Here is a 27500-nt window from a genome sequence, read left to right as displayed (position 1 = left end):
CAGAATCAGAAATACTTTTATAATCCCAGGGGGAAATTACTAACGTAACAGGCAGCATGCAGCTCTTGCACACGCACACTTCACTGTGCGCGTGCGTGAATCTATATTAATCCAAAACGCTTTTATTCTGTCTAATACAGTTGTTATTCTCATAACCTACAGCATCTAACAATACTTTCCCTGCAATGTTGTTTCCACAATATTTCATGGAAAATAACTTTTTTTTGGAGCTGGTCTACGTATGTTAGCGTTAATTACGGGAGGCCGTTTGCCAAGACAAAATGCAACATATCAAGACTGTGCTAGTGACATTGTGCCCTTAAACACACACTTACACACACACATGTACACACACTATGCACAGCTGGTATAATTGAGAGTCAATGTATCTGTGAGGTATCGGCAGTGATTTCAGTAACTGCTCATTGATGATAGTGTGGGACCGCTGATGAGACCAACAATCCACTCTGCGCGTGAGTCATTTCTTTCTGTGTGTGTGTGTGTTTAGAGTGCTTTGAATGCATCCATGCATGTGTCAATACGGATGTGAGCTCAGCCTATCTTGATTTGATTACAGTGCTTCTCTGGTGGAACTATTAACCCCCGATAGCATCTTTCCCATCAGCTCTTCCCTTTGAACTTGATCCATCGCTTTGACGACAAGATAGCCCTTTCAGATTATTACCATGCGTGCATATATGCATGCTGATGGCGAGGTCTCTTCACATATCCCTGACAGAAGCTTTGTCTCCTCCACCCCATTCCTCCACGCACTCCCCCCAAGTCTGCAACTTGTCTCCCTCAGAACAGCGAGGCCTTTGTTGCAGAGATTCCTGCCTTCTCTTCTCTCAGAGGGGCTCCTCCAGGTAGCACAGGGGACAAGATTAATCACTGCATCCATGACAAGGAGAGACGGGGAGGGGAAGAGAGGGGCGGGTGGCCCATAGAAGAGAGATAGCAGAGAAGGGGCGGGGCGCACAGAGACAATTAAAGGGGGGAAAACGAGGGTAATTGAGAGGAGGGGGAGGAAGAGAAAGAGCGATGGTGAGCAGACAGGACGGAGGAAGTTTGTATAGGAAGAAAGGGAAAAGAAAGACTGACCGCGACAGGAGGAAGTAATTACCTGCACAAGTGTCTTTGTTGTGCTCAGCGGCCTGTCCGCTGGAGTTGAGGGGGGGGGCACGGCTGGAAGCGAGTGCAACCGTCACGGCAATTACTTCAGCACGAAGGGGTTGCACACCTTTGATCTCATCGTCATGGCGACCCGACTCCCTCGTCGGAAGCCAGATCCGCCGTCTGCGGCGTTGTCGCCGCCGCTGCCTCCTTACAGAGTTTCATCCGCACGCTACGTCGGGGTGTTGGTGGAAAGAGTGACAGGTAGTTGCATTCCGGTACGCCGATACTTCTGCTGCCCTGATGGAAGCGTGTCCGCACGGTGTTGAGGTCTGTCGAAAGGAGTGAATACAGTGCGAGAGAGGGGAAATTATCTGAAATGTAACAGAAGTTTCATGATAGAAAGACAAAGAGATTCCAGCTGGACGGCAAGCCACCATTACCGTTTAACTATCTCCAGTTATTCTTGCTCTATGGACATGATCTGGTAATGTTTGAAAAGTCAGCCAAGTTAATTATTTTGTCGAAGCTCATGGTTACAGAGCCCGGGTCTGACCTGAGAGAAGCCCCATCCTTCGGCAGACCCCATGCTGAGGGTAGGTGACCACAGATGCGGTCTGAGCTGTGCTCCTCCTGCAGATGTTGCTCTGACTAATCACTATCAAAGTGCTCTCAGATGCACCGTGGTGTGCTGTCAAACAGTCAGCGGCATGAGTGTGTGTGTGTGTGTGTGTGTGTGTGTGTTGTGTTTGTGAGAGCGAGTGTTTCATATACGACAGGCCTCTGAATGCCAGTTTTTCACACACTGACCCAGACCAACTAAACTGTTTAACTACATACTGTTTGAGTGTGCCAGTGCATATACACGTGTTCATTATGCGTATGATTTTTTTTGGGTGGCAATGTTCTCATAATGGTGTGTGTATTTTTTGTGTTGTCCGTGAGTGTGAGTAACTGGCCAGCTGGGGAACACAGGCACTACCTGTGGGACTATCTGGCTCACGTCCGCCTTCTTCAAGTTGGTTTTTATTTGCCGTCACATAAACAAACACCAGGCCTGTCGTTTCACTTCCAAACCGCCCAGCAACATCCTAGCAGCTCTCAACATCTGTTGACCTCGCGTTACCGGTGAGCTTCAGGTACCTGGGCCCTGGACATCCACACTACGCAGCGCAGACCGCAGGGTGGAGAAAAAAGGCCACATACGCTTTCGGAATCAAAGCAGTACTTTTGGAGTGCAGAATTACTTGAAGCCCGCGCTGTGTTTTGTACAAACCTGTGTGTTTTCACAGACTATATACTCTACTCAGATAGACTAGTCGAGCTTTTAGTTAAGTAAAATAAATACCGTGACATAAGATTACTCTCTTAAAAGTGGAAGTACCACATTGACAATTCTACTCTAAGTAATCAGTATAAAGTAAATATACTTTAGTGAGTACAGATATTGAAAAATGTACTTAAGTAATGATAACAATGTAGTTGTTACTTTGAACCACTGCTGCTGCAGCACACACTCAGAAACACACACATGCAGGCTACGACGTGCAGGCTTTAACTCGCTCCCTATTCACTCAGCAGATTCTGTATGTCTTTGATATGCCTGACCCCCTTTTATTGTTTTTCTATATTTCTCTATAAGACAGTTGGTATGCGGCTGATGAGATAGATAAATAGAGCCCGAAGGAGAAGGAGAAGGCGATGGGGAGAGAGCAGAGGAAGAACAGTGAAAAAAGTTGCTCTCCTGCCCCGACACATCCCAGCAGAGGAACTTTAATCTGCTGAGGCTTCATGCATTTAAACGACCCGATTAGCTGCCGCATAGCGGGGGCCCTTTTTTTTTCTTCTTCCGGGACCTTAAAACCTTAAGAAAAATTAACTGCTAAGGTGGAGCGGTCCCTCTGTTTGTTTTCTCACACTCAGAGGCGCACGCTTTGATCGCGTCACGCGTAGGTCACGATCAAAGCGAGGCCTTTTTTTTTTTGTTTTAATCTGAGATATCCTGCAGTAGAGTGGAGAAGATTTTCCAGTGCCTCATGTTTTATTCAATGCTTGTATCCGTTTTTTACAAACTTGTGCTGCAATAAAAAAATGATTTTTTTTTTTTTTTTTTTAAGAGAGAGCTTATTGAATATTAACAACTACTGGGTTGAAGTTTTTAAAGTTAATGCTGTATGTGTCAGGCTAAAGGCTGTTTGATCCATGCTTGTTTGGACAGGGACGATAAATAAATACTTTATGCATATGCATGCTTTAAACCGTTTGTGTTGGACTGGTGGTGTGTGTGTGTTGTACCGACAGCGTGTCTTTTAGTTGATGCACAAAAACAAGGCTTCTAATTGGCTGTGAGGATTTCGAGTTAAGAGTTAGCGGCACGCACATTCTGGTGGGTTTGTTTATGCGTGTGCGTGTTTGTCAGGGGTCACCCAGAGTTCGGCAGAGCCCGTTGCTGTGGTTACAACATTGCTTGTTTACCGATGAATAAAAGGCCCGGGATGACAAAGTGAACGCAGAGATGTGTGCTTTAATGTACCTCTGTCTGTGTGTGTATGTGTGTGCTCATGGGTTTAAACGAGAATGCGTGAAGAAGTTACGGTTAATAGGTAATGACTGCTGTCTTCATCTCTCTCTTCTCTCTCTCTCTCTCTCTCTCTCTGTCCCTCTCGCTCTTCTCTCTCTTTCCCTCTCTTCTCTCTCTCTCTCTCTCTCTCTCTCTCTTTTATTTTTACAGTGACATATTTGATGCCATGTTCCCTGTCACTCACATCGCAGGAGAAACAGTCATCCAGCAAGGTAAGCGTTGTCTCTATTGCATTGATAGATAGATAGATAGATAGATAGATAGATAGATAGATAGATAGATAGATAGATAGATAGATAGATAGATTCAACTTTCTTTAATTTTTCTTCTTTATATAATCAGGGGAAGATCAATTGAGAGCAAAGCTGTCATTCACAATGGTGCCCTGCAAATACATGATCAAAATCAAAATACGTTATACAACGGAGAGTGTAAAAAGTGAGAACACAAACACCAGATAAACTACAAAATACCAAAAGAAACACAAAAAAAACACAAGAAAACGAGTGCATTACACATGGACAAAGCAGTCACATTAGAAAGACAGGAGCATTCATTATTTAAAAGGTCGTTCAACAGAACTTGAAAATGTTCAAGGGTGAAGAATTTGTCCAACTTAAGGGAGTCCTGAAGCTTATTCGACCTACTGTATGAGGAGCATAATAGGAATGCAGTTTTTCCCAGTTCCATATTCATATATCCTATATCTAAGGTAATGCAATCTTATGAACATGTACGGTATCCCATACTTCTAAATCTTAAAAGTAATAATAGATCAAATGGTAGCTTATTAAGAAATGGCTCTTTAAAAAAAAAAGTTCCCTTCTAGAGGTAAGTGATGGCCACATTACCTTCTCATAGAGGATACAGTGACGGGTTCTCAAACCTCACCTGTAACGAATCAAATTTTTATCGGACTTTGGTGAACAGGAACAGAACTGAAATGCAATTAAATATGAACGCACTTAAATGCAAATCTTTGTGAATAAAGAGTAGATCTCTGGAGTCTATGATGTTTTGCGTTAAAGTTTTTGAGCTAAAATCCACAGGATTCCTCCAAGGGGAAAAAGAAAAATAACATTCAAAGTTGCATTGATTCAAGATTAGTGAATAGAATAATATAAATAAAATAAAATAAAATAAAAATAAAATAAATTGAAGGGAATAGAGTTATGTATCCATAATTTCCTCGTCGTTTATAACCAAGGTGGTAGCTGCTCAGGCACTTCACTTCGAGGTTGCTCTGATGGTCGACGTACGCTTGATTGTTTCTCCCCTCTCGTGGAAGTCGCTTTGGACAAAAGTGTCTGCGTAAAGAATACATTTAAATGTAATAAAAATAAGCCTCGTCTTTGTTCTCTCACGCCGCTCCGTTGCGGAGTCCCTTGTTCCCTCCGTCTGTACCGGACGTCAGGTCTCCTTCCTCTGTCCGACCGCAGCCGCTGTAGCCTTTGTGCTCGACGTCCATAGGCTTTGAGGGAACACAGAACCCATCAGAGCCAGACGGTGTCTTTCCGGTGCCTCCGCCACACACACACACACACACACACACACACACACACACACACACACACACACACACACACACACACACACGCACACACGCACACACTGCTCCATTCCTATCAAATGCAGACACAGGCCTAATTTAAACCACACATTAAATAACACCGGGCATTCCCACAGACAAACATGCCATTTCAATCTCATGTCCAAAACAGCGGGATACTCTCACTCGAGTCCTATAAGCACTGACCTGGTGTCACCCGGGGACGAGCTGCAGAACCAACCATCTTGTTTCTCATCCCCATCAAATCAGTAGCTTGTGTAATTTAGGGGAATATTTTTTTTGTCTTTTGCCAGGGAATTCCTTGTCTTTAAGGCTGCATTATAGTAAAGTAATGCAGCTTTCTAAACGTATAGACTGTTGTGGCTGTTCTCATCAGTGCTTCTATACTTGATGATAATATCCACATTACTAATGATTGTTTCCCAAATATTTCTTGTAAATATCTTGGGAGTCATCCGAAAAATATTGTCAAATTATCGATATTGAGGTATTTGTCTAAAAATATAATATTTGAATTTGTCAATATTGCCCAGCACTATGGCAAAACTTTGCTTATTGTTTACAAACGTACACATAGGCTACACATGTAGGTACCACGTCAGTATTAGTACATGCACAAACCTAAAGCACACACACACGCACACACTCTCCCTCTTCCCTGTCCGGCAACAAGCTTTCATTAGTGTATCACTCCTAATTTGGTGATAATGAGTCTAGCCGGCGTGTTCCCTCAGCCGCAGACTGGCCATTGTGATATACAGTGAAGTATACAAGGTACTGTATACACAGAGCTGATGTCAGCGCTAATGTCTGCAATACTGTACAGCTTCGACTGACCCTCTCTCCATCTATTTTGACATGTCTGAATGTATTTCTCTAACTGTATTTACACAATGGTAGGATTGAAAAATGAAATACAATAGTTAAAAACAAATAATACAAATAGTTAAAAAAAAAAAACGCAATTAGGTTTTCTTTTCCCGCGCCATCTGTTGTGTAATGTAAGGCAGTAACCTCACAGATGTATCCAACTTATGCAGATGTGTTTATTTTTTTATGGGGATATGATTTTTCAATGCCTGAACATGTTGTTTTTAATATTAAATAGCACATGGAAACCCAAAATCGACACAGGCATAAATATAGCCCCCTGTTGTCTTTTTTTGATTGCAGCCTGAGAGCCTTAGCACTGCTCGTTACAATTAGTTTGTGTTGAAATAAGGCCACGCTGTGGAGTAGAGTACACCGACCTGCGTGAGTGAGTGAGTGTGTGTGTGTGTGTGTGTGTGTGTGTGTGTGTGTGTGTGTGTGTGTGTGTGTGTGTGTGTGTGTGTGTGTGTGTGTGTGTGTGTGTGTGTGTCTGTGGGTTCTGGTCAAATATTTGCCTGTGCGCTCGGGCTCATGGGGATTGGCAGGGCGCAAAACAAAGGCTTCAGAGCCAAAGTGATAAAAGACAGGAAGAGCAGAATAATAGAGAGACAGAGTGAGAGGGATTGAAAGAGCGAGAGAGGGAGATGAAAGAGAGAGATAGAGATAGTGGAGGGCCAGGTCCTAGGTTATGCTGTACGTGTGTGTGTGTGCGTGCGTGCGTGCATGATAAATAGACCTGTATGATGAACGAGCGTTCTCCACTCAGTATTAATTAGCCGTGTGAACTCTTGTGAACTTCACACACAGGGGACACTGGGCCTTTCAACTCCTCTGGCGAACACACATGCACACACGCACACACACGCATACACACACGTACACACACACACACACACACACACACACACACACACGCATATATGTATAATCATAGAAACACTCCCTCACTTAATAGTGGCAAAACACATACACACACCCACATACTCATGTCATGTACACACATGCACCATTACACACTTGTTCCTCTGAATGGAGCTTTGGCAGACCACAGTGTTACTATTACAAGTATGCAGAGAGAAAGAGAGAGAGAGAGAGAGAGAGAGAGAGAGAGAGAGAGAGAGAGAGGCCTTGTAAAGATGTGGTCTATGCAGTCATTCTCTTTCCTGATCATTTCCCTGATCGAGTCCTGTGGAGCAGATACATGTACATCAAGTAGACTTTTACTGGAAGATTAATCAGCTGGAACACAATATGTCTCCTCCTTTTAAAATATAATATGTCTTATGAGATTAGTGGCTATATTCTCCCTACAGATCAATCCGATGAGGAATCATGTATACAGTGTGTTGCCGGGTTGTGTTTCTCAATCGTCCGAGGCATTGTTGTTCACTGCCCGGGCCTCTGCACTTCAGAATTTCCACTATTAAGCCACACCGTTGTTGCTTTTCTGCCGACGAGGAAGCTAGTTAACAAAGTACTGGCAGGCCGAGGTAAATGAAATATGTGTTTTGGAGGAGACGCAGGCAGCTTTGACGCCATGCAGGTGTGCCCCCGGGGCTAGCGGAGGCCCTTGCTTTGTGCACAGGCCCAAGAAGATGAGGCAGAGGGATTTGGGAAATCAGTCCTGTTCCCTTTGTCTTGAAAAAAATGGGGAAGAAGTTCTCAGAAATGATTCAGAAAGAGAGGGAGTCAAGATGATTTCCCTACTCCAACTGGGAAAAAAGCAGACATATGCAAGTGTGCTGCAAAGAAATTATTGATTTATTGATTGATTGGTTGGTTGATTGATTTATTTATTGATTGATTGATTGATTGAATAATATATGTCATTGGATCAACTTGAAAACATTCCATTAAATTGATAAACCTAGATTATTTCAGGTATTCTCAACTTGAAAATCTACACTTTAATCTCTCAATTCTAACCTGAAAACATACAGTATTACAGGTTTTACAAGCTAAGCATTTTTTATTTTTGAGTGCCTTACAAGTTAATAATAATGAAGTTTTTTTCTCATCTTTTCATACACATTTCTTCTGCTTTTTTCCAACAGGCGATGAAGGAGACAACTTCTACGTGATTGACCAAGGAGAAGTAGATGTAAGTGGCCCACACAGAGAGTCACAGCTTGCTTTCTCAACACCCACACACATTTGTGACCCACCACATGCTGACCCGGCGCATTTCAGGGCAGCCTACTTTTGGCGAGACATCAAAAATATCTGAAATTCCTTTTTTTTTTGTCCAAAATGAGATTATAACATATTTTCAAAACTTTGTTTTATTTCTAAATATTATATAAATATGGAAAGTCCAGGCTGATCCAGCAGCATTTCACAGGGAAAATAAGTCTTTAGCAAAACAGCTCAAACGCCGATCTTACGGTTCCCTTCGGTGCAAACATACAGATCAAGATCATCCTTCCATATTCCAAGTGATGCAAAGTCAGAATGTTAAACCGTTTTGATGAAACAAGATTATAAATCAACCTGGACAACACCGGGTCTTCTTCGCGTGATAAAAAACTGTTGCACTGACGCCGCTGACACTGGCTCAGAAGACATGAAGAAGAGCTAACATCACTTTGGTTACAATGTTTTAATGCAACAACAACAAATAAACACCAGAAGCAAGAAATTTCTCTTCTAAATGAAAACATATGTGATCCACCACAGATTTTGGGTACATTTAGTGCTGTTTTACTTTTTTTTCCCCACGTCATTTGAAAGTGAAGAATCAGTGCTTCAAAACAAGGTGTCACTTGTGCGAATCAAGCAAATTTTTTAAAGCTATGGCTTGTTAATAACAAGGGTGCAGCGAACTGTGTTGCTGAGATAATCATCCTCAAAGTTTCCCCCACACTTGGCTTCATTCAGCCAGCTCCCAGAATGCAAATGGCTTGAAGGACCAACAAAGCTACATGGCTACTTGCCACATGGCCACTTGACACCCTGCTCAATGGGGCCTTGACACCCTCCTGAATGGGGCAATCTCTGCATTGTTCTTGTGTTTTGAGGGAATGTTGAACACCATCATCGACACACAACATCTTTGTTTTTAAAAAAGCTTTTATTTAACAGTAAGAATATACATGTTTTATAAAAGTGGAATTATTTAGGAGTTTAAAAGTGCGGACAACACAACCAAATGTACAGTATGTCAATAATATTAGACTTTGTACATCAACCTCGGTGTGTCATTTAATATATAGATGTGTGTATTCCAACTACCTTCAAAGTTCTTGGAGTTAACCCCAGCCCTACCCCAGCTACACTCTGAGAGCCAGTTTGGGGCTTTTCATTTTCTTCTCGTCCCTGGCTTCATTTGCAGGTAAACTTGAGAATCTTGTCCATTTGCTACTTGTACATAATCTGTATCACCAACCTCAACAGACGTCATCGGGTTATCAACGGGTGTGTCGGTCACACTTTCCTTTAGGCTACTTCTACTTCACTCTCATTTCAAACATCTCAAATCTCTGAACAGTAAACATATCAAGTCTAAATCCATAAACTCCAAAACTTTTACTTTGTGCTTTGCACTCTTGCTTGGATACAGCATATAGAGAAGCACATGCATAACATAAATACATTGAATGGCTGTATCTTATAAAGTACCAGCTAAATAAAGTATTAAATATGGGATTTCATAAGCAAAATAATTTTAGGGATTACCACTTTAAATCAGTGCACTCAAACTAAAAATTTTACATTTCTGAAGATTTAGTTTTACTTCTGAGGTTTAGTTGTTAATCTGGCTGTTCTTACAAAGACCAGCTTCCAAGCGGAGGCCTTTAGATGACAGTCCGTTCTCCATGGGAAAATCCAGCTCCGTGCCGTCATCGGGAGACAATGTGTCCCACGAACAATAGGCAGGTTGTGTTGGACGCTGCACCCCCCCCAAACCCTCTGTTTGTCTCTCCAATCAAAGCCCCAGTTCCATGCCGATGGCAATCAGGACATGTGGCTGTAGAGCCCCAATGTGCTGTGAAGACAGACGCAGTAAGAAGGTCTTTTGTCTTAACAGGCCCCAGCACAAAGCGACAGGGTTAAGTGAAGAGATAAAACAAAACAAAAAAAAATAAAAAAAATACAGCGGCCACAGAAAGTCAAACAGGAAGTGACCATATCGTCTTTCGACGGTTACTGCCGAGGTGGAGGCAGGTAGAGGCAGGTGACCAGGCTCTGTGAGTGGGAACCCTCCGAGAAACAGAGAGAGAGAGAGAGAGAAGAGAGTCTTCCTTTATAGTATTTCCTTGTCTTTCCACTTCAACGTCATTCCACGTTGGACTGATAATGCACCTGATACAGTGACTCTTGACAATAGCTGCTTTTTAGTTGTAAAGAGAAATACTTTTTTTTTTTTCCAAACACTAATCTGATCATCTCTGCTTTGGATCTCCTTTGTCTGTATTTGTTACCACACATTTGTTCTCCTGATTTTCACACAAGCCACTCTAATCGGACTTCAGCTGTTGAAACTTTGGGGCATTTCGTCCACTAATTGTTTGGTGTCTCTCTCGCGCACATGCACACATGCACGGCACCGCTTACCGTTTACCTTCTACCAAATGTTATATTAGATCCACAGCTCCCCAGTTCCCCAGTGTCTGCAGCCGCAACTTTCAGCTTTCAGTCCTGAATCTGTCCCAAGTGTCCCATGTGTTGTTCTGGCGTTGTTCTCCGCGTTCCCAGCTGAGGCATCCACCTCCAGGCCTCCTGGAACCCGGCCAAACATTGTCGTGCAATCCCGGAGCCAAGTCCCTGTCAGCCCCGCAAACGACTTGGGACCACCCCAACACCCCGCCACTTCACACCGCTATCTGTCGACCCTCCCAGCCGAAAAGGAGGCACCCAACCAGTTGGAGCTCGGAGCGGAGACGATGTCTCTCATTAGACAGGGGTGTGAATCTGCCTGCCGTCCCGCAGGCCGGGACGAGGCTGCTCGCTGCCACCGCCACTGACGCCGCTGATGTTAACATTCCCCCATGCACACACCAAAACACACTCACACACACATGCAGCCCTGCATTTAAGCACACACCACAAAGGAAAAGGATACCAATTAGACAAAGATATACAGACACTTGATCGCAACGCAAATACACAGATGCACACATACACACGCAAGCGCACACAGGCCTGCATTTATACACACTACTGTAGCTCACTCTTTCCACAGGCATGCACACAAAAAACAAACTCCCAAGCAACCACAAATCGAAAAACACACACAGCGCCGCTGCCTCTGCCTCGTATTCTCAGTAATTGTTGATTTGTCTCTTTCAAATTTTCACCAGGCACATACAGTTTACTCGGTTCGACAGAGTCAAACCCACCATCGTTACCACATGGAGATCCATATTTTTCGAATCCTTCCATACTTATTCCAGACTTCTGTATAAAGCTAGGCAGTATGTCAATTTAATATGGATATCATGATGTGAGACTCATCTGGGATTTGATTATTGTAATACCACAATTTGTTCAACTATCTTTTTTCCGGTTAGAAACGCTGCATTACAATGATGTCGTGAACAATTTTTGAACTTCATACTGTAGACTTTCCTAGCCGTCCTATCAATATTGTAAGTATCTTATGAAAGCAGCGATAGTTTTCCCAACAACATCATCAAAATCTTGATGTCTAAAAATTCGACATCGACATTTGATTTTGTCAATATCCCCCAACCCCACTTCTTTAGTGCAACAGACTAAGTTTTCTCATCTCTTTGAAGCCCTCCTGTCTCATAGTACATCCCCGTGGTCCCCCGGCCCTGGACTAGGGCCCACAACAATTCTCACCATTCACAGCAGCCACTGGGGACAACCCTCCCTGTTATCATATTTTCTCTCATATTAAATCAACCAGCGGATACTGTGTTGACAGGTGAAAACATTACAGCCCCAAAGTTAACCTGAAAAAGACTCACTGAGGTCTAATCATGCGCACAAGTGTAGTGGATGTCTACATGTATGTATCTGCATATACATACATATAGACATTGCACATACATAGAAGTTTGTTTCCTTATCTGCCTCTTAGTTTGTACACATAGAGTACACGAGTTACAGATATGTGTTTTAAGGCTTTGTCATCTTCCTAAAGGTGTGGTTATACCTTTCACATAGAGTTTAATTAATGCACGATTAGTTATTTTTTGTGTGACTCGACTTTAAGTCCACCACTGCTTTAGATCCTTTATATTTTATGGATCGCTACTGGTGCCTTCATATGGGTATTTACACACAATAAATATTTGAAAAACAATCATTAGTATTATGTCCAAGCAGGTAGAGGCATTGAACAGTCAACGACGTTCAGAAAATTGCTGGGATCCAGCCTTAAAGACAACAATTAACTATCTCATGATATTGTGATGTGATGTATCAGGCCTCCTATCACAATTTTGACATTATAACCTTATATCGCCCCAGCCCTTCTCCATCATTTTCTAAATCAAAGGGGAGCAGGCAAGCCAGAGACCGAAGACACGATGATGGAGAGATAGAGATAGATCTTTTAGAGGGTCCCTTCCGAGGGCTTAGTGGGGATCAAATGCTTAGTGGCGAGCCGTGTGAGCATCACAAACAGCCACCAAAGCGATGGGGGGGGGGGGGTGGAAGTTGAAGGAGGGGGTCGGAGAGTTGAATGTAAGCACAGGAAGACAGTTGGGAAAGGGGGAGAGTACTTTCAAAGACAAATCACGTGAATAATGGAGAGGTGGAAGGTTGATGGGAATGGAAATCTGGAAATAAAGAAACAAAAAGAACAAGAATGTTGGGAGTTCACAATGTGGGACCTGCCAGTCTTGCATTTGGGAGGGTTGGGTAGGGAGGGGGGCGCAGGGTCAGGCTCTGTGGTTTGACCCTGAAATAGAGTCTAATGGTGCGTGGTGACGGTGTCGTGTTCTCAGCTTGAGCCTCGTCTGATACCCTGCTATTCTGAGCAGCAACACACCCTCCTGACCACTGTTTGAGCTGGACTTAATTTTAGGATGGTCGACATTTCTATTGTATGAATTCTGTAAAGGTGAACGACAGGAAATATTATAAAAAAATAAAATAAAAAAAATCTTCATGGCCTCTAAAAAAAAAAAAAGTCCCATTTTACATAAGTCTGGAACTATGAAAGCAGCACTACGTAACTTTTGGGATTTGGGATTTGTGGCCCCTAAAGTTTTAAGTGCAATTGCACTTTTACACCACCGTTGTAAGACTTGGTCCGGTGTCCGAAAATTATGTCTTTTACCAGACAAATTTGAACGTTATCGGTCACGTTTCAATAACAGTCAAACGCAAATATAATGTACAACTAGATTACAACGGCCAATGCACAGACCTCGCCGTTTCAGTGAACAACCAGTCCACGGCTGCCCCGGAGCATCTGGGTCGCGAGAGGGCATGGGGATCGGCCCCCTGCTACCGGTGGAGGTACCAAAGAGCTCGGCCTGGCAGATCGGCTCGCACCCACACACAAGTCAGAGGGTGAAAGAAACGCTGTGGCGCAATGAAAGTGAGGGCCCACTGGCCCCACTCATCCGCGTTGTCGGGGAGGTGGAGCGGCTACATTTTGTATGAGCATTACAACCGGTTACCATTATTACAAATCAGAGTACCATCAAATTGATTTTAACGCTGTAATTTTAAGGTAAAGTTACATAGTGTTGCTTTAAATAAAAAAACGTGTTATATATGTTAGAAGTTATGTAAAAGTTCATTTCCTTTCCTGCAGGTGTATGTGAATGGCGAGTGGGTGACCAGCATCGGAGAGGGAGGGAGCTTCGGAGAGCTGGCGCTTATCTACGGAACCCCCAGGGCCGCCACCGTCAAGGCCAAGACTGACCTGAAACTGTGGGGCATCGACCGCGACAGCTATCGACGCATCCTCATGGTATGGACGCAGCAACACGTACAGTAGATATTGTTATTCTTTGTTGTTACTCTCTGCACTATTCCGCGTCAGAGTTTTAGGAAGTTAAAATGCTCTCATGAAGTGGACAGAATCACGAAGCTGACTGTATCAAGTCTTTGAGGAAGAGGTAACAACAGAGTCCTAGGTGACAATTACAGTAACATTTGGTGCTGCTGTAATTACTCATTTTGAAATGGACCAGAAGCTGTAAACTAAATGAATATTCCTCAATAGTGTTAGAGCCATAACCTGGTAGCAACTATTCCACATTAAACGGCCAAATCAACAGATCGATTAAACGTGTCACCCCGGCGGTGTCGGCACTTTATTAATTTGGAATTAAGATTCTATTATTGTGACCCCAGCAAGCAAAATCCCAAGCAAAATCACACTATTTTCTTTTTTCTTAAATTTGAGCCTAGAAGTAGAGAAATAAAAAATAAAAAATGTGTTCTAATATATTTCCAGCTTTTTCTGTGATATCCAGAATGTTCCTCATAGAAACAAATGGTGTATGACTGATATCATACGCAATTCCCACAATTTTACTGCATAATCCGCAAATTGCATTGCAAGTTTTGAGAAAGAGCCCTGCAAAGTCAAGCATCTTTGGTTGGAATACTCACAAATAAACTCTCAGAGGGACTGTCAAGGGCACTCTCAGTGAGTGTGTGAGTCTTGAAGTATGTGTGAGTCAAGAGGTCGAACGTTGAGAGCCTACTACTCCTTCTGGACACTCGTCCACTTTCTTCTGCCTGGCAGATGACAAAAACTAAAGAACATGAACGTAATTCACCACAAGTGAGCGCCATGAAGTGCCCACATGAAATTACAGACACTCTTTCTCCCATTTTAAAGTTTGCAGGGGATCTGCATCTACACCGGACAGATTTGCATGTGCACATACACAGGTTGTCTTATAATTTCTGATCCTTCAGTTGCAATGATTTCTCTTTGCAACCTCCCACTCTGCTACTCCACACTCCCCAAACACTTAGTACAGCGGCCTTCAATCATGCACTTAATATTCATACACACACACACACACACCACTGCCGAGTGTTTGTCCTCCCCCGGCCGTCCCTCTGCTGCCCCTGTATACTAAAAAAATGGGGGGGGTATGTGAATGGAAGATAGAGTGGGTTCCAGGCTGTGTTACCTCCACAAACCACTTCCCACTCCAGGAGCTTATCTAGCAGGAATGTCTGAATGTTTAAAGTGGGAACACATCAGGCTTTGCCCTGGCTGTCACAAAGAAATACTCACACACGCACACGCACACACACACACACACACACACAGAAGGATACATTTGCATGCACACGCAGATACACACACACGCCTGCAGACACTTCAGGCTATGAAGAGGATGTGTCATCTGTGTGTGTTTATCCAAGCGTCGCTAAATACTTCCTCAAACATTGCTGGCTAACCTTTACTCCCATCTCCAAGTCAATTAGATGCGTAGCTTCCAGCTAACTATTCGCTGTATTAATCTGTACGCACGTAGCAGCAGTGGTAAATACTCGACTTTGTAACGTCCTCAAACAGACCAACATCATTTTGGGGGTCTTTGATGTCGTGACCTCCCGGCTCAGTGCAAACTTGGCACCGGCCTGCCCGCCACTCTGGTCATTTCTGAAGAACATACTTTCACCAAGGGCACAGCTTGTCTTGGTAACCCCCCTCTTTCTCCCTCTCTTTCTCCTCCTTCGTCTCTCCCTCCTCTCTCTCTCTCTCTCTCTCCTTTCTTTTTCCGTCATTCCTTAAACCGGCAACAGCAGGCGGGAGAGAGGTTGAAGCAGAATTCAATTATGTGAACCTGCAGTTAATTATTGCTGTCAATGATTTGTAAAGCTGTTTTTATAAAGTGTGCAGTATTCTGGCAGCCTCTTTGGCCAACACACTGTGTGTGTGTGTGTGTGTGTGTGTGTGTGTGTGTGTGTGTGTGTGTGTGTGTGTGTGTGTGTGTGTGTGTGTGTGTGTGTGTGTGTGTGTGTGTGTGTGTGTGTGTGTGTGTGTGTGTGTGTGTGTTTCTTGTGTAGAACTATGCTGAGTGCCTGTATCTGTAGTTGGCTGGTTTGAAGCTCTACTGGAGGTTTGTTGCTACTGACGACCTCAACTAACCCAAATATATATTTTTCCTGTGATACCTAAATATAAATTAGTTATGTTTGACACAGTTGCTCTCTTGTGAAGAGAAGAGAAATAAATAAATAAATAAAGTCTCCATTAGTTCTTAAAATCAAATGAGTTATCATTATGGTTTAGTTGCACTGTAAAAACACTTAAATAAAGGAACCAAATGTGCAGGTTGATGGCACATGTGGATGATTTACAGTGGTTCTCAACTTGGGGTCCAGGTTCTCCCTGTGATCCCTCAAGACATTCAAGGTGGATCCCAGCAAAATGATTAATAGTTCAATTCCCCATGATTTCATTTACAAGTCGTCAGCACCTTTAGAGAAGGTACAACAATGACTGTTTTGATCCTAGTTTCACTGTTATCTCCCTAAGTGTAATATAGACAGGTATGGAAGTTTGGACTAAATCATATCGAACAAGAGACAGGCTAGAGACAAAATCTTGTCAAATGGGGTCCGTGGCCTAATGCGTATCAATATTGAGGGTCTTTGATAGGAAAAGGGTATAGAATAACTGGTTTACAAGTTGTAAAAAACTAAAGTTATCCCTAACTTTAAAACATACATTAATGTGAGATGAAAGAGCATCCCTCCATCGCTGCATATCGCCTTCCCTCTACTGCCAAATGCATGTAGGACTGTTACCACTGCAGTAAACAATGAAATAAACTCTGATACCTACACCGATCATGGTTGCCACTAGTTGAACAATGCTCACCTTGTGGAACAACACAACCGCACACATGACAAAGAAACAGACGGAATCCTAAACCAGCCACCAGACCTCAGTAAGCAAACAGAGTAGAGACGTAAAGAACAGATTAGACCAAGATATGGGGTGGGAAATAGATATGTGTGTGTTTTTTGTTATTGGACGGAGATGAAGGCTGTGTGGGGATGGGGCGTTGATGTCTGTTTGGGTTTTTTTGTGGTTTTGCTCCAACAACCTTAGCTCTTTGATGGTTTCACCTCAAAGTATCGCGGCAGACGCACACGGGAGGAGGCGTGCTCACCTCCAAACCTGAGGGAGGGACCAGCTGAGCGGGTTCCGTGAGGTCTGGCCACCCACGGCTGTCACAGTCGTGAAATATAGTTTGCAATTATTTGATGTCCAATAAAGTTAATTGTCTTTTTTGTTAATTTTAAGCCACTATCATAGTATAAGCACATAATAGTGTAATAATACACACCCACCTTATGAAGAAAAGCCATTTATTGGGCATTGAACTTTGAAACATAAATTACTGGGCGGACAGTACATTTGCCTCAACCCGCATAATGGAAATGCATCCACTTTGCATTCCATTTGTTGCAAAATTTCTTAAAGTGGCTCAGAATTCCCCTTAAATGTAGATGGAAAAATATGATTATAACGTCTAGCGATTTTACAGAACGATCGCAATGAGCTCAAACAATTGCAATCAGGCGATTATGTAATGCCTGTGACCACTCTCGTTGTGCCGCTGGATCACCGGGAGTCACAGGAAGAAATGACCTGGGAAGACAAACCCTTCATCCCAAACCACCTCCTTTATGATGAAAAGTCACTGAGTGACATACATTGACTCTACATGGGCACATGACAATTTCACACTTTGTTCATATGTAATGATAAATAACTGTAAAATGATTAGCAGATTGTAGATATAAAACTATATAACCAGATTATATTAATATTAAAATGATGTCTCCAGTTTTGTGTAAGTGGCTATATCAATGTCATCTTAACCAAAAAAGTACAGCTGAAACTCAGTAACAGCTGGCTGATGACAACGACAGATGAACGGGAAATAGTTAGCGAGTACGTCCCACATCTGGCCGTCTTAGTATCCGTCTCCACTGTGCAAGTGCCTAACTTGTATTTCACTTACACTTTATGTTGAGTGTCACTCGAAAATGAGGGTGAGTTCTCAGCGTGCACTTTGGGGGAGAGTGTTAAACCCCAGGGCAGCTCAACAGAATGAGGAAGAGGATCATCAGGAGACGAAAGCCATCCGATGCTGTGCACAATTGTTGCCTACCCTCACATACCCCACCCCCTCCACACACACACTACTGACATTTTCCTGCCCACCCCCCCATCCACATTTCTCCCTCCTTAAGGCCCTATGGATCAGCTCTGCGGTGTAATGTAATGTAAGCATGCCGGTGAGGCCTGTCTGGCAGGAAAACAGGAGGAATATACTGTAAGATCAGGAGAACGACTCTTGTGTGTGTGTGTGTGTGTGTGTGTGTGTGTGCGTGCGTGCGTGCGCGCGCAAGTTTACTGTCACTCTGACCTGTGGTGATGAAGACTTTTGAACAACCTTGTGCTACGGCACCTCAAGACCATCACCAACCCCCTCCCGAACCCACTGCAGCTCGCCTACAGAGCCAACAGGTCTGTAGATGACAGTCAACATGGCTCTCCACTTCATCCACCATCACCTGGACTCTCCTGGCACCTATGCAAGGATCCTGTTATTGGACTTCAGCTCAATTCATTACCATCAGCCCAGCTCTTTTCCAAGACAAGCTCCTCCAGCTGAGCGTGCCCGACTCCACCTGCAGGTGGATCACTGACTTCCTAACTGACAGGAGTCAGTACGTTAAGCTAGGGAAGCGTGTCTCAGACCTCTGGACCATCAGCACCAGCGCCCTCCAAAGTTGCATCCTCTCCCCGCTGTTCTTCTCGACGTACACCAACGGCTGCACCCCTAGACACCAATCTGTCAAGCTCCTGAAGTTTTCAGATGACACCACTCTCATCTGACTCATCTCTGAAGTTGGCGGGTCTGCCTCCAGATGGGAGGTGGACCACCTGGCTTCCTGGTGCAGCCAGAACAACCTAGAGCTCGACACTCTGAAGACAGTCAAGATGGCGATGGACTTCAGGAGAAGGCCAGCCCTGCCTCCCCCACTCACCACGTGTGACTGGCCCAGTCAACACTGTGGAGTCCTTCTGTTTCCTGGGCACCACAATTGCTCAGGACCTCAAGTGGGAGCTAAACATCACCTTCCTCATTAAGAAGACCTAGCAGAGGATGTACTTCCTGCAGTAGCTGAGGAAATTCAACCTGCCACAGATAATGATGGTGCACTTTTACACCCACCGTCTGGTTTGCTGCTGCCACCGCCAAGGACAAGCGCGGGCTGCAGCGGATCATTCGTTCTGCCAAGAAGGTGATTGGCTGCAACCTTCCTTCCCTCCAGAGCCTGCACGCCTCCAGGACCTCGACGCAAGCGGGGAAGATTGCGACAGACCCTTCCCACCCTGGACACCACCTTCATGAGAATCTGTGATCTGGCAAGAGGTTGCGGTTCATCGGTTTCTACCCTAGGGCAGTGGGGTTCACCGTCTCTCTATCACGCACATACTACTGCAATACCCCCCTTTTAATTGAACTATTATTATATATAAATACTAATTATTTTTATTCTCCTTTTTTGGACTTTTAAGCTTTTTAATACCATGGTCTGTACTAGAGTGCACCAAACCTCACCAAAGGGAATTCCTAGTACATGCAAACGTACCCGGCAAAATAGAACCCATTCTGATTCTGATTACATGTTTACAGAGGTAAAACAAATATATATATCCTCCATGGCAGTGAAACACTTTAAGAACATGAAGTTTCTTCTCTGTAGAAACTGTTACAAAAGTGGTAGAACCACCAACAGACTCACATGCATGCACACACACACACACAGACCAACACAAGCGCCTTCAATCACTTCTCCGGGAGGGAGGTGATGCAGACGAGAATTCCTTTAATCAAGCTGTTTACACTCTGGAGTCAAACGTTGGCTCACTTGGGAACATTTTCTCTCCTCTTAAGAGAAATTGTGAAATTATATGAAATTAGAGGCAGCAGTGGATTCGGGCTTTCAAGCGCTAAAGACACCCCATGTCTCAATATATCATTTCCATATGCAAAGGCAGACGCTGGGCGGGCGAGATGACTCTTTTCACTCTCCATCCTTTTTTCTCACTTCATTCAAACTCCTTCCCTTTCTCTCTCTCTCTCTCTCTCTCTCTCTCTCTCTCTCTCTCTCTCTCTCTCTCTTCCTCTTTCTCCCTGGGCTGTGACGGAGGGATGAATTGAGGAGTGGAGGTGGGGAGGAAAGAGGTTGCTCAGGGTTTAAACTTGTCAGAAGGCACCTGATGTTAACAGCAGAGGGAAGGAAAGTCCCCTGTGCATCGTGTGTGAGGGTGCACACAGACTCACTCACTTGGAATACTTTGGTGTAGTCCAAAGTACAAATCAGTACATACGTACAGTACACACACAAAGAGGAAACAACTGCCGGTGCATGATAAGTGTGTGTGATGGCTAACCTCCATCCCTGTTTCTCCTCTCTCTGACAGGGAAGCACACTGAGGAAGAGGAAGATGTACGAAGAGTTCCTCAGCAAGGTCTCTATCCTCGGTGAGTTGACGTGTGTGTGTGTGTGTGTGTGTGTGTGTGTGTGTGTGTGTGTGTGTGTGTGTGCGTGTGTGTGTGTGTGTTGCCATATTGGGGCGGTCAAGATAACCGCCGGTTAACAAATTCTGCGTGCACTTGGGGGTGCAGGCCCGTCCACAGAGTCGACTGGGGCTGACCCGGTGACGCGGAGGGGTCTGCTGTGCCGTTTTTTTTGTTGTAATGGCCTATTGTAATGGGCAGAACTTTCTTAAACTTAACTGTTTTCCAAAATAGCCTTTTCACAATGTTGTAAATACAATCAAAAACTAACGGTGCTGTTTTCTAAATGGGTGAGGGAGCAGTTTGCACCGCAACTGCGGTGTGCGCTGCAGGAGTTTCACTTCCTCAATTTGCGTGCTTGAAAATGCCAAAAACGAACAAACAATGAAAGTGATGAAAGACCCCATGAATCGGAATAAAAAAAGATCCCACAAACGCGGCGGGCGGGAATGGGGTTCCAGCACTCCACCGCCTCCCCCGGTGTATATTTACTAAGTTATATACTTATATTTACATTCATTTGTATATTGCCTCGTTTATTTATTTCAGGATTTATATCATAGGCTCATTCATTCTTATTTGTGTGCTACGTCCACGTACAGTACATCCTTTTCGTGCACTGCTGCTCCGTCTGTGGCTCTCCGGCGTGGGGGGTGAGGGCCGGGACGGCACCGGGTGACTTCTGCTGGACTGTCCCTTGCCCCATCCATTCCAGCATTATCATGGCTCACAAGCGTGCCAGAAAGCTTACCTGTAATTTACCGGGAACAATGTGTGAAAGGGGCTTAACAATGGCATAGCCGTCAGTGCTGATAAAAAATGTTTGAATGGAAAATCAATTCGATTTAGGGATCTTTTCATGACCATAAAATCGAATGTCAAATCAAATCGTGGATTTGGAGAATCATGACACCCCTATTAGATATACAAAGCCTATTACTGAACAAAGAAATGGAATCCAATTATCTTGCTCCGGCTCCTATACTAGTCAGGTAAATTCCACATTTAAGCACAATTAAACTTTAAATAAAATTTGAATAATTCAGTAGTTTCAATGGGTCACCCATTCTGAAACAGGTATAGGTAGCTATATAGAGATTTATTTATTCTCTTTTTGTAGGCTTAACATAACAGGAAAGTTGTTCATTCATCCACCCAACTGATGAATATGCACCAAATTCACATTCTCTGCTTGTGGCATCTTTCACATTGGCTAAAAGTTCTCTTTTGACATTTGGATGGGAACATTATTCCAAAATCCACTCTCATCATGATGTTATGTAGTAAAAATCACAACCATTATATAACATAATTATATACAGTTCAATGTGATCATCCTCATTTGTCCGCCTATATCGTGACAAATATCTTGATGTCTTGATGATAAATCCTTCCAATATTGCCCGGCCTGATGTCCATGCATGTTTTCCGTTTTCTTTCCAAACATAAAGCATGCGAGAGAGTGCACGTATACACAAGTCTTGAGGCAATATTCTTGAAAAAAAAAAAAAAAAAAAGTACCAGGTCAGAAAGTCCAGAGTGCAGGCTGTTAAAGCCGCTAGCTGAAGCGTGTAGATTAGCCCACATAAACACAGACACACGTTCTGAGCGCTGTGTGTACTGTGCTAATCCTCCCACACTGCTCCGTATAAGCTGCAAAACACAAAGGAACGGAGAACGTGCTGGAGGTACTGTCTTGCCACCGTCGTGTATTTGGTCCTTATTGAGCCTTTATTCTCTGGTATGGTATATGGTCGTAAAAGAACAAAGTGATATTATGAATGATACAACTGTGATATTTCGCTAGATTTCTCAACGTATGAGGTCTGTAATATTAGAGGTTTTTTGAGAATAAATTAATACAATAACAGAACAATACTTATTTTAGATACTTATTTTACTTATAACAATACACTTAATTTAGAGTGAAAATAACAATCTTAAGTTCCAAAAATGCTTAAATGGGAAATATATTTTGGTACGCTTCCTGACTGAACACACACACGGTACACACATACAACTAATGTCCTCTCCTGAAGTGGCTCTGAAAGGTAAAACCCTCTCTCTCTCTCTCTCCCTCTCCCTCTTTTTATTCTCCTCTTCCCTCTCTCCCTTACACTTTCTAGCCCCCCTTCTCTCCTTCTCGTTCTCTACTTTATTCTCCTGCTTTCTTTCTAAATGGGTCTCTCTTTTTACAGGCCCATCAAGGCCGGCATTCAAACACCCGCCTCCCTCTTCAAACTGCTTTCCTTCAACGCCCCCTCCCTCCCTCTCTCTCTCTCTCTCTCTCTCTCTCTCTATCTCTCTCTCTCTCTGTTACTGCTTCCCACCTCTCTGGCTGGGAGGAGAAGAGAGTTGAGGACTTTTTTTGTTTGCCTTTGATTCTTGCGATAGGCACGAAATTGGGAACAAGCCCTTGATGTTGTTGAGTTAAAGAGGAATGGGGGGGTTAAAAACAACATGCTCTTTGTCAAACACACAGGCACACACACTCTCACACACACACACACACACACACAGGTTTTCCACTTTGCCAGTGGCCAGTGTGCATGGAAGCGAGTGGGCTCTGCGAAGCGTGAAATGTAGCTTCTTTCGGCCTGGGTGTTTGTGGATCGCGTTACCTGTAGAGCTGTTAAGGATCACCTCTATCGGAGCTGATTAGTGGGAGAGGGAGGGGGAGAGAGAGAGAGCGAGAGAGAGAGATAGAGAGAGAGAGAGCAAGAGAGAGAGCACCCATCCATCCAGACAACATGGCCCCGCCGGGGGACACTGGACACCTCTGCCTTCCCTCGGCAGCCTTCACTATGGCTAATCCAACACATAGACATGAGATGCAAATAGACACACACACACACACACACACACAGATCTCCTTCCAAACACATCAGGAGACAATAATCAGAGACAAAGCAACCCCCCCCCCCCCCCCCCCCCGATACCTTTTCTCACTCAAATCAAAACAGTGCATTATCCCCCTCTTTCCAGACAGCGGGAAGCGCTCTGAGCGCCGTCACACGCCATACATGGAAAGACCGAAAATAGTGGAAAGTCATGAATGGGTCAATAGTGAAAAGCAGGGCTGTCAAATCGCAGGTTCCATGTTTTAAAATACTTCATAAATGCTCGGTTTGTCCCAGTATGGGGGTGGATTTTTGTAGTTGAAGGTGTTTGGTTTAGTAATGTTTCTTCTTCTTCTTCTTCTTCTTCTTCTTCTTCTTCTTCTTCTTTTTTTATAAACAAATATCAATGACTCCAGAGTTGCAAAAAATCTGCTCCAGTTGGAAAAAAAAATTCCCAGTGAAGATGTGTGACCGTCTGTGTTTTTGGTTTCTGTGTGAAAACCAACGGGTTCTAGAAATATCCCAGGGTAACCCACTCCACTGCGCATGTGGTCAGACCGTAGGAAAGATTACTGTCGCCACTGGGAATTGGAAAAGGACAGATCCTATCACCGTTTTTTTTTTGGTTTTTTTTCCCCTAGCGAGGCATTTGCAAGCACTTCATTTCAGGTAACACTCAGGGTCTGAAGATAGAGTCGTTTCAGAAGAATAATCCATCAATCGGGATTTACAGAACTTCAATGGAAATTTACAGCCATAACTTTGCAATTACGCTCAGTCTTTAAGTAAACGTATTATTATTATTATTATAAGTATATTAACTATGACGATAATACATAAGCGCGTGGGCGCCACAGGGACTATTTTTCACACCCAAATCATCAACGTATGCCCTTCCTGCTGCGGAAAGGTCAGGCGAGCCACGAGGCTTTACTTTAATAGCGAAGCACAAAGAAGACAGTGACTGCCTTCGTTTTTGGGTTGTTTGGCCCTGGGAAGACTATATGACAGAAGTGGGGGGTGGAAGGGGGGGGGTTGTAATGGTCTGTGCTGAGTGAGTGGATTAGCCCGAGGTGGAGGACCGTTCCCACCAGCTTCCCGGGTTTCAACGCAGGAGACGTCCTCTTAAGCCCCTTTCCCACATGGAATCCGTAACATTGCTGGGTAAAAAATATCCGGCAAAGGCAGTAGATAGTCCTTCACACATTGGTCTCTTTTCAGGAGGAGTCCCGTATGGAGTCAGTTCCCACATTAAATGTCTGTTACCGATACAGGACGTACTGGGTTGGGGTTAGTACTTTGTGTCCAATGTAGATGCGATCATTTGGACAATCTGTCAGCAACGTACGTACAATCTGAATCAGTTTCGTTTTTTCCTGGCTCTCAGAGACCAACGCTTCACTTCCCATCTCGCTGCCCCTTCCACAGACTTGGTTCCCTCCGCTGACGGAGCGGGGACAGAGCCCTGTCCGTGGACGCAATAACCCTAACCCAATGTTATTAAATCAATGTGATCATTTTCAACCTGTCATACACTCTCTGCCTCCCGGGAATGAACATTCTCCACCCGTTCTACCTCTCGCTGTCCACTTGTTCCCTCTCCCACTCTGCGCTGCGGTGCAGCCGGCGGGCAAGCGAGGCGCTTGTGCCCGATGACCCCTAACACTAAAAGACTAGGTCAAGGGTCTGAGTGGCATTTTTAACAAGAAAAGGAATGAAAATGTACACAACACGTCACACGGTGGCACAGTGCATTGCACTGCTGCCTCACAGCAAGAATGTCCTGGGTTCGATTCCCGCCTGGGGTGCTGTTGGCATCATGCTCTGGCGGGTTATCTCCAAATTAGGAGCCTTTCTGTGTGGAGTTTGCATGTTCTCCCCGTGCTCACATGGGGTTTCCTCCAACAGTGAGTACCCCAGCAAAAAACATGCACAACATCACCGTCTGACCAGCAATGGACATTTGGAACCAGGTCCTTGGGCACGTCGACGAATGCTGCCCACTGCTCCTGGCTGCCCCCCCCCCCCCCCCCCCCCCCCCGGAGGAAGGACAAGCCAGGATGGGTCAAATGCAGAGGCCTCATTTCACTGGCCACCATCCAAAAGCATGTGTGTGTGTATGCATGTGTTGTAGTGTGGCGTGTCGTGTGATCAGTAAAGATTCTTCTTCAAAATTCTTTAACAGAAGAAGGTCTAAAACTTTCCAAAATGTGAAATTTTTATCATTATTATGTAATCACACCGGCATTTGGTCATAACTTGCCGTATTTTTAATAAACATCTTGAACGCAATATCTCATAAGTTTTGCCTCATCTTGTAGTAACCTATTTCACAGTACAGTGGTTATTAGGTATTGCTTTTTTACAATGAATATGTAATAATTGAACACGTTATGTAATAGCGCAGCAAAATTGCTGTGTGTGTTATGACATAATAAAGGTCCACATTTTTACATTTTGGCAAGTGTGCCAAAATGTAGTTATACATTATTAATTTAGTGAATTTAGAGTTAATACATAATTTTTGTCACACTGCCTTATTAAAATCAGTTTTAATGTTGTGAGGCCCCTCAGCTCTTCTGTCGACCAGCCTATGACTAAATAATTGGTTTGTTTAAAGAAACAGCACTTGATGTGACTATTATTAATCCTGTGTGTTTATGTGAAAGAAACCTGTGTTTATGTGTGTGTCTTTTCTGTGTGTGTGTATTTGATTTGCAGAGTCACTGGATAAGTGGGAGCGTCTCACCGTGGCTGACGCTCTGGAACCCGTTCAGTTTGAGGATGGAGAGAAGATCGTGGTGCAGGGAGATCCTGGAGACGATTTCTTTATCATCACAGAGGTAGGGCTGTGTGTGTGTGTGTGTGTTTGTGTGTGTGTGTGTGTGTGCGTGTGTGCACGAGCGTATGTGTGTGTGTGTGTGTGTGTGTGTGTGTGTGTGTGTGTGTGTGTGTGTGTGTGTGTGTGTGTGTGTGTGTGTGTGTGTGTGTGTGTGTGTGTAAAGTATTTCTCCCTTCTACAGTGTATAGCTATTAGTATTGAATCCATGACTCTCGTGCTCTTGGCCCTAATACAGTTTTTTGGAGATATTGACATGACAAAATGAAAATGTAAACACTTTTTTAAGAAAAATAAAATACAATGTTTTTCTTTGAGTTCTTCTGTTTGTGATGTTCTGACATCTGATCAAACCAGCCTGAACTTTGCTTATCATCAAGACTCAAGAAAACCTTTTCCCACCACATTCAAGCATATTTGGCAAATGGGCTGCCGTGGCCCTCAGAGGGGGGCATTTGCGGTTCCTCCATATTCATATGTTTTCGTAACATAAACTTGCATCTGCGCAAAAACTGATGCTTTTGTTACAAAATGACCAATTGTTATGAATCTTTCCCCTTAACCCCCCCACTAGTAACCTGAACATCATGACCGGACTGTATTTTATTGAAGATGGAAATCAGCAAAAATGAATTTGCACCGTGACTTTCTTTGCACATCTTTCTCCAGCTGTGGTGCTGGTCTTGCTGTTTTGTATTGTGGGCTCTGTGCGTGTGGAGTGACCTCCCTCATCCTCCCATCACATCTCCTTTGAGTTGTACCTGTTGACGTACGGGGCTGGGGGCAAACGTCCCTGTCATCGGGCGGGGACCCAGGAGCCGACGTGAGCGTGTCATCATCCCGAGACGTTGGTGGGCACTCGGCTCGGATCGGAACTGATTAAAGCTTATTGGCACCGGCAGACAGACTAAGCTTTCCCCTTCCCTCGGTATTCTAAATCCCCCCCATCCCGTCGCCCCCCCCCCCCCACACTGCCAGCTTTGTGGACCCGGGGGCCCCCGGTGCAGCTTCATGAGGGCCCCCCTGCCTGCCGCCCTAACACACTTTTGATTAACTCCATACTTACACTGCTTTCACTGGGGTCATGTCAAGAGGGTCCCGTACAAGTGTGTGTGTGTGTGTGTGTGTGTGTGTGTGTGTGTGTGTGTGTGTGTGTGTGTGTGTGTGTGTGTGTGTGTGTGTG

General features: G+C 44.1%; 1 protein-coding gene across 1 annotated transcript in view; it reads left to right on the top strand.

The window, feature by feature from the left end:
* The window catches only part of prkar1b (protein kinase, cAMP-dependent, regulatory, type I, beta), a gene marked incomplete at its 3' end in the record, with an annotated part of 88594 nt that overhangs the window by 52135 nt on the left and 8959 nt on the right, over positions 1 to 27500 (top strand). Inside the window, exons 4-8 of the mRNA XM_080010212.1 lie at positions 3845 to 3906; positions 8189 to 8235; positions 13870 to 14028; positions 20542 to 20602; positions 26200 to 26321. Coding sequence (XP_079866338.1) covers positions 3845 to 3906; positions 8189 to 8235; positions 13870 to 14028; positions 20542 to 20602; positions 26200 to 26321 — 451 coding nt within the window. The remainder of the gene's footprint in view (positions 1 to 3844; positions 3907 to 8188; positions 8236 to 13869; positions 14029 to 20541; positions 20603 to 26199; positions 26322 to 27500) is intronic.

Source organism: Zeus faber (genome assembly GCF_960531495.2).
Source record: "Zeus faber genome assembly, chromosome: 11".
NCBI classification, from domain to species: domain Eukaryota; kingdom Metazoa; phylum Chordata; class Actinopteri; order Zeiformes; family Zeidae; genus Zeus; species Zeus faber.
The sequence above is the reverse complement of the archived record's forward strand: the minus strand, read 5'-3'. Positions and strand labels throughout refer to the sequence as shown.